Here is a 7,961-nt window from a genome sequence, read left to right on the forward strand (position 1 = left end):
TAAGAACTCTTGGTTTCTCCTAGAAAATTAAAATCAAGTCGTATTTAAGCAGCGATTAATTTAAATTGTCGGTCAAAGTGATCACATTTGATAATTATTTTGTTTGGGATTTAATCGGGCCTAACCGCCGCATTAAAAGTACAAACCGTGCAGCACAGACATTGTTTGGAAAGCGCTGTAGCTTAACCAAAGGCAAGAGCTGAAAATACCGCGATGGTTTGCGTTCAACGCTCCAATACAATCAAACGGTCGATTCGTTGTGCGTATGTGTGTCTGTATATCATCGGGTATTCATGTGAGATAACTCTTTTCGGAGTTTGTGAATTGTTGGCGGTTAGCGTGCGCGTTCGCATCTTATCAGTGCGTCACAGCAGCAGCTTCGAACACTTGCCGTGCGCACACAGAGTATATTTCGACCAGGCGAAGAAAAAACGACCACAACAACAGGCATAAACTAAGCCATGCAATTTTCATACTCAAACAATAAACCCGTTTATTGATTGTGTGTATAGTTCTTAAATATATTTTTTTTAATTGCTTTTATTTGCAATAGTAATTTCTTTGCGTCTTAATGTACACCGTAAAATGATCGTGATAAAAGCGTTGTGTGTGCGATCGCGAGCGCGGGGCGAATAAACGAGAGAATTTAAAGTACAAAAACTTGAATTGATATTGCTTCATAATAATTTTGTCGGGGATTTTATGGCTGTGCGCACAACACCATACCGGCAAGAGATGCGTACGTGCATATGTCACGGTAAATAGTGAGTGTGAGTCAGAGCTAGAACAAAAGAAACAAAAAGAGCATCAATTTTTGTGGCTCACAAAAGCATTATCTGTTCTTATCGTGGAATCCTTACGACTTTTTACGAGTGAAAGAGAGAAAAGCCAGTGAGAAATGTGCATTCCGCTGCTGATGCATTTTGTGTCTCGATGTATTCGATAGTGAGTGCGGGTGTTTGTATATTTCGGTGTGTGAACGCGCACCCGCGTTATTTATTTTCAAGTTAGACAAAGCGTACAAATCCCGAGTCCGAGAGAATTTTTAATCGGTTTTGAGTGACCAAAGCGACAAGTTAAAGAGGATTCTTCTCTGTCTTTGTTGTATTCGGTGCTGTGCTGCTGAGGCTGCTGCTGCTTTTTTGCGCCCTCCAAACCAGAGAGAGAGAGAGCGACGGAGAAAAGAAACAAAAAACACAACCGAAATACAGCAGAGAGCAAAAAAAACCAACCAACGAACCACGACGAAAATGTTTATGGATTGTTTCGATTTGGCCGTCGTCGCTGCGCGTATTCGTTTTGCCCGGCATCAGCATATCGCTTTTTTCAGTCGTCAGTTGATCAGTTTTTACCATCAAAAAAAGATGTAAACGCATCGTACGCGGCTGCCGAACGGTTTGATTTTTCTCGTGCAAATCCAGAAAAGAATTTTTTGTTGTGGTTTTGGCTGTGTGTTTTTTTCTTCTTCTTCTGCTGGACACAGTATATTAAAACAACAACAGAACACAATTATCATTTTTTGTGGTGTGATGCAGAGCAAAAAACGTGAAAATCGCAATAATATTTTGTGGATAATTGACTGAAATACGGGTTCAGATTTTTTGATTCGTTTGATTTTTGTTTCTGCGTTGAGTGAATGGTGATTCAATTAATGTGACGATTTTCGGACACAAAATATTGCCCTTGATTCTTTCTTTTTTTTGCTTGTTGTTGCCATGAAACTAAAGAATTTGTGAGATCAGTTTTTTTTTCTTGTGTTGGTTTGGAATGATCCGTTTAAATATCCAGTGTGTGTTATGACAAAGCAAGCAGAAAAAAAGACACGAAAGTGAATTAATGATAGAAAATCACGGACCACAAAGCTTAAATAAATAAATTCATGAGCACCTAAGCGCACAAAAAATGCATTTCGCATTGGAAACGCTCCGAAAAACGGCTGTGTTGTGTGACATTTTTGTGATTTTTTCGTTGGAATTTTTTGTCGCTTCGCAACTTATTGAGACAAAAAGTGTGTTGACAAAAAGGAGATAGACGGGAAAAAAGAGCGAGAGCGAGCGAGAGTGCAGCAGAAAAAAAAAGTCGAAATCAACGGCATTGTGCTATAGATTCAATCCATCAGAATTATTTCTTCGGTTTGGATTGATGCTACTGGTACGTTCGTATGAGTGAACCCAATATCATCAGCAGCTTTTGGTAGTAGGCAGTGTTTTTTTCACTGCTTTTCTTCTGTTTGTTTCTTTGTTTCAACTTAGATGCTGATTACTTGGATGTTGCTGTGGTCGTGAAAACAACAAGCGAATTAAAAGAAGAGAAAAAAAGAGGCGAAAAGAGCCAGGGCAAGCAAGCCCGAGTCATTCACATACATACCGCTTAGATGCACATGCCGCATTAGCTATGCATCTCGTATCGATTGCGGCCGTTTTGGTGTTTGCTATGCCGATTACTGGTTTCAGATGGTAATATATTCCATTATTTTATTCGATTTTTATTCATGTTTTTCTTCGCATGTCTTTTTTTCGCCTGTCGCTCGCTTCACCAATCTGCTCGCGATTTGTGAAAATATAATTCAATTTTATATATTTATTTTTTGTTGTTCCATTCAGACTCGAGACTCAATTTTTGTTGCCGATTTTTTTTTGCCCTTGCCTTATTTTCAGCAATACATTGAAATGTTTTTTATATGCGTTTAAAAAAGTGACACATTCCTTCTCGACGAATCATACGTTCGTTAAAAGTTAGGTTGAGCTCTGCCAACAAAGAGGATTCGAGTGGAAAGAAGAAAAATGTGTTTATGTGCATTGTTTATGATCTTTCAGGGACTTTACTATCCAAACAAGAAAAAGATCAAGAAAAAACAGTTTAAGAGGCGCTCCGAAATAGACAATTCCAAGAATATTCGATAAACCAACGAAATAATAACACACTCTATCGCTTATCAGTGTTGAATAAATATTGATGCAGTCACATGTTCGACTTGTTTCTCTTTGTTTAGCACTTAAGGTGCAAGAATTTCACCGACACCCATTCGGCCATCGAAACAAAAGCAAAAAATCAAACAATTTAGGAGAAAAAAATATTTTCGAACAAAACAAAAGAAACTGTAAAAACAATCATTTTTGATTTCAAGCAAAAATATTGTAGCATCTAACTTCCGCAAAATAAACCGATCACCTTAGAGTTTTTGTTTCTGTATTCAAAGCAACACGCCTAACAAATATCGTTCTAGCTTCGGTTTTATTTCCTTGTATTTTGATGTTTTTGTTTTGTTTTTCTTACAACATTTTTATGACTTACGCGTTCATTCACCAAAATTCATGTTTTCATCGTCTTTGATACGTATATTTTACCTTTTCCCACTTCGCTCTTACACTTATTTTCGGAGGGTGATTGTTATTGCTTCGTGTATTTGTTTTCGTTTTTCGAACATGTTTCTATATGAATTGGCTCAATTTCATTGGAAGCTGTAAAAAAATTCACCTTGATTTCGACGAACTGCCTAGTTTTTCTCACTTAATTCGGTTCAGTTCCAATTTTTCGGTTGTTTTATTGGTGTTTGGTGCATTTTTATGGCACTTTAATCGCTTATCAAACATCAAATATGGTCCTTTCTGCCAGGTCAAAATCTATTTTAGGTTGTAAACATGAACATGTTTCGTTTGTGATTTTTCAGTTTATTTTTCTTTCAACAACTGGATGCAAGAGTTATTACAGAATATTTTATCGATCTGTTCGACCATTCAAAATATTTATTAGTTGGAATGGAGTTGAAAAGTCGTAAATTGAAACGATTTTGCTACTGCAACTGCACCGGAATTCGGTGATTGTAGGAAAATAAATATATAAAGGCTGAAGGCTGAAGGAGAAAAACTGAACAACGACCAATAAAATGCATCGGCTGACTGAATGAATACCAACAATTTCATCCATTTGGCAGTGATTGATCCGAAATTTTCACGGAGTTTGATCCGAATCTGTCGAAATTTAGATCGAAATATAAAATCCACCTTAAGAAATCAAATAAATTACGTAAAATTCAAACGTATCTTCTCCATTTCCAGGGCCGAGGGCAGTAATCTCCTGTTAGATCCGTATTTAGTATGCAAGAAGTCGCGGCGATTACGTGGCAAATATTATGAAATGTGTAAGAATGAAACGTCGATGATGCGCGAGATCGGCCGTGGAATCAGCATGGGATTTAAAGAGTGTGAACATCAATTCAAGCATCATCGTTGGAATTGTTCGTCCATTGTGCGAAGCATGAGAAAAATTCTACTCAAAGGTGAGATATACCAATTCGATCGGGTGACTAACTGTTTTATCTTGCAGCCGTGTTTTCTAATCGGTTTTTATGCCGTTGGCCGACCACCAGTTTGGTTGTCATCTTTTATTTTTCAACGAAAATTAGACTTTCAAATGAAGTGTTCAGTGCGTGAAAAATGCTGGCCACTGGAGGTTCTCGGCCGTCATCAGAAAACCCATTTTTCACACTTGGAACATTTCACAGCATCCATTCTTGTATGCGATAAATACCAAGGGAATTCAGACTTCGACCAAGACTTCGATGAACAAGAAACGGTTGACAGATACTGCTCGGTGTGTTCAATGGTGAACTATTGCCGACATTACCATTGTTATTAATAAGAAAATTGCGTTTTTCGTGTCAAACATTTCAACGCTGTTTTATTGGAATGACAAGCGAGAGGAGCGCTTGGTAGTGAGTTAAACGCAACAATCAATATGAAACCAATTTAATAGTCTGGCTGTGCATTTCCACGTTACTGACACAATTGATTGTATACGCTCGCGCGCACTGGATTGTGTTTACTGATCTTGTTAACTTTTCTCATCGATTCAATTAAATATATTGTCAATAAAAAAGAATGCGAGTGAGCGAGCGAGCGAGAGAAGGGTTGCCGAAGTAAAAAAAAAGAGTGATCGAGAGGAAGAGAGAGATACTCAAGAAGTAGAAAATTGGCGTGTGTTGTTGTTGTTGTTTTTGCTGCTGTCGTCGTCGCTATTCGCAGTCACTAAACGTTTATTTAGTTTCAATTGAATCGATCGTTCGGTCTGCGCTATGCAACAACCACAGTCCGTAAGATTCATATGGTTTTTTGACGTAAACAAACAGCTGCACTGCGGCAACCGTGTAATTCCATTTCAAATGATATAACAAATAAACAGAAAAAAAACCAATCCGAACGTATGCCATTCGAAGGTGCGTGAAATGAAAGAGAAAAAAAACGCCACGATGCGAAGACAATTTGCAATGAGGTTTAATTAGAAACTCAATTTACAAAAATGAATTTGATTTATGTGCTGCTGATTTTTTTTATATCTCCTGCAACAAAAAAACTAGCTTTAAAATCGTCATTATCATGAAAAAACGAGCGGTGATTTATTGCAGTTAAGAAAAATGTGAGGTATTTGAATGAAATTTATTAAACGGCTTCAATGATCGTTGATTAATCCGATCGAAGGGAAGGTAATTAACTGAAAAATTCATTTTTTTTTTCTTCGATAATCAGCGGCGATTGTGCATCAATTCAAATGAAAGTGATTGTTTAAATTATGAAAACCAATGGAATGCATGTGAAAATACCTCAATAATTGCTGGAATCGTTTGGCATCAAGCAAAAACTTCGAACAATTATCCCAAATCGAAAGAGTTTACAAGGCGAAATTGACTGCGAATCGACATGAGCTCGAGTCGTAATCGGCTGCCAGTTGGATTGTAAGTGGTGAATGCATTTGTATCGGTGACGTCCCAACGTCAAATACAATGACGTTGATTGCAATTGATCTGCTTACCAAATTTGACATGACACATGCATACGCAAATGATGTGCTCAACGTAGGTTATCGCGCGCGCGAGCGACAATGTTGCAACTCTCTCAATCAATCAATCGATCAAAATGATGAAGCGATTGTGGAGTTAAACATGATGGTGATTCGACACATCGTCGACATAATGTTTTCAAGTGAAGCTCATCAAAAACATTGTCGTCCAATCAATAGATCGAAGTCGAAATCATAAAATCGGTTGAACATGCGCGTGCGCGCGGTGTGCAAAATTAAATCTGTGTACATCGTCATCATGCCCGTGCAATTGACATCGTGGACTGTGCGCGCGGTGAGTGCATTTTGTACGATTGTCTCGATTGAACCAGCCTCAATGTTCATTTTCCATTTCCATTTCGATTAGAATGCACAAAACGTTCTATTTGCGAATGACATGATCGAAAGAGAAAACTTCGAAATGAATCTCATTTTATAAAAGTAAAAACAAATGGTTTCGGTTTTGAAAATGCGTTTTTCTTGAAATCGATCGATCGATCGATCTGGCTTGCTGATGGAAAACAATTGTGCGCTTGCCAGGAATGTTTTCCATTGCATCGATTGTTTGTTTGCCATCGTTTCTTGCTCTGCATTTTACAAACCCAACAAGACGTATATTTATATGGCTTCGTTATAGCATTTCCAGCGAAAAAATCGATGAGCGCGCGCGACTACGCGAACGAGCTACTGTCAATTGTCACGGCATTTCTCTTGAGCTGTCACCAGCAAGTTTTATGTTCACACAACAATCACCATGCGTCACACACACACACAGCGAGACCAAGAGAGCGAACGGCAGTGCAGTTCTCTATTTCAAAATTGGCAGTTGCATTGTACATCCGAAAATGAAAAAAAAAGAACGAAATAATGAACGGGGCAAGAAGCATAACCCAAGACCAAAAACAATCACAATTACCTCACTAGAGGCAGTTAAAATGTGAAATAACACGATTGACATCATATATGCGAAGCAAAAAAGAAAAAAAGACTTCAAAGAATCCAACCAAGAGAGAGAAAAAAACAAAGAACGGGACTCGATATTCAATTGTATTCGAGTGCGCGCACAGCACATGTTTAATTCGCTTCGATTTGCGTAAAGCCTCTGTATTGTTGCTATCGCTATCTCTGTCTCTGTCTTTGTATCTGTCATTTCATCGAGTGTGCAATACATGGTCAATAAAAGCCCTATGATCGTCGATCCAAAGACGAATCAGCAATTTCCAGTGAGTGCAGCTTCGTCTCAGATGAGATTATGTGCCGTTGAATTTCCCTCTCGCTTGAATTCTTCATAAATTTTCCGCGACTGCTTGATTTGATTGCAGCCAGTGTCCTTTCAGCATAAATCCTCTATATAAATAATTATGGCGTGTTCTTTTCTGCTCTGTCTGTCTCTCTTTCTCTCTCTCTCTCTCTCTCTCTCTCTCTCCGTGTCACAGCACCCGGAGTGAATATTGTTGTGAACGCAATGAAATACGCCATGTGTTTTGTTATATGGAAATTGATTTGGTTGAATGAAACAAGCAACAACAACAACAAAAGTGAGCAAGAAATGGGACAGCAAAAAAAAATAAATCAGATAGGATGTGACAATGCGCACAGATATTCTCGGGTGGAGGGGATTAGGGAGGAAGAACGCCAAAGCGTAAGCATCGAAAGAATCAATGTTCACAAACACTGCAAGCAGCAGCAGCCGCAGCAGCATCAGTACATATTCTCCGTGTTATTAATTCACATTCATGTTATGTGTAATAAATAAATGGAAAATTTATAATGACAGCAGACAGTATTGACGATGGAATTGTGGATCGATTTTGTATGGATGCGATTTGGTGCGCGCGCGGGCGCATGCTCACCAACAACATTTTCAAGACGAAGAGATCGAAGAAGACGAAAAATTTGTGACATATACGGCCGATTCAAATCGCCAATCCGTTTCCTTTTCGCATTGTCACACAGTATTATCATTCGAATAGGCATTGGCAAAACATCACCGCCACTGTGATCTTGATGCAAACGCGCGCAGAGAGAGCGAAATGCGATTTGAACGACGAAGACGACGACGACGACAATGTTGAATGCTGTGTGTGTGTGTGTGTGTGTGTGTGTGTGTGTGTGTGTGTGTGTGT

The 7,961-nt window shown here is 38.6% G+C and overlaps 1 protein-coding gene across 2 annotated transcripts in view; it reads left to right on the forward strand.

The window, feature by feature from the left end:
* The first annotated feature begins 583 nt into the window (after positions 1-583).
* The window catches only part of LOC129565442 (protein Wnt-1-like), an 11,105-nt gene continuing 3,727 nt past the window's right edge, over positions 584-7,961 (forward strand). Inside the window, exons 1-3 of one of the 2 annotated variants that reach the window (XM_055440383.1) lie at positions 584-2,151; positions 2,253-2,456; positions 4,059-4,279. In XM_055440383.1, coding sequence (XP_055296358.1) covers positions 2,395-2,456; positions 4,059-4,279 — 283 coding nt within the window. In that variant the 5' untranslated portion in view covers positions 584-2,151; positions 2,253-2,394. Of the gene's footprint in view, positions 2,152-2,252; positions 4,280-7,961 lie in introns of both variants that reach the window. The other variant, XM_055440382.1, reaches the window with a different exon arrangement.

This window comes from Sitodiplosis mosellana, unplaced genomic scaffold, assembly GCF_009176505.1.
Source record: "Sitodiplosis mosellana isolate CC-2019 unplaced genomic scaffold, AAFC_SMos_1.0 Smas_scaffold_2, whole genome shotgun sequence".
Lineage (NCBI taxonomy): Eukaryota > Metazoa > Arthropoda > Insecta > Diptera > Cecidomyiidae > Sitodiplosis > Sitodiplosis mosellana.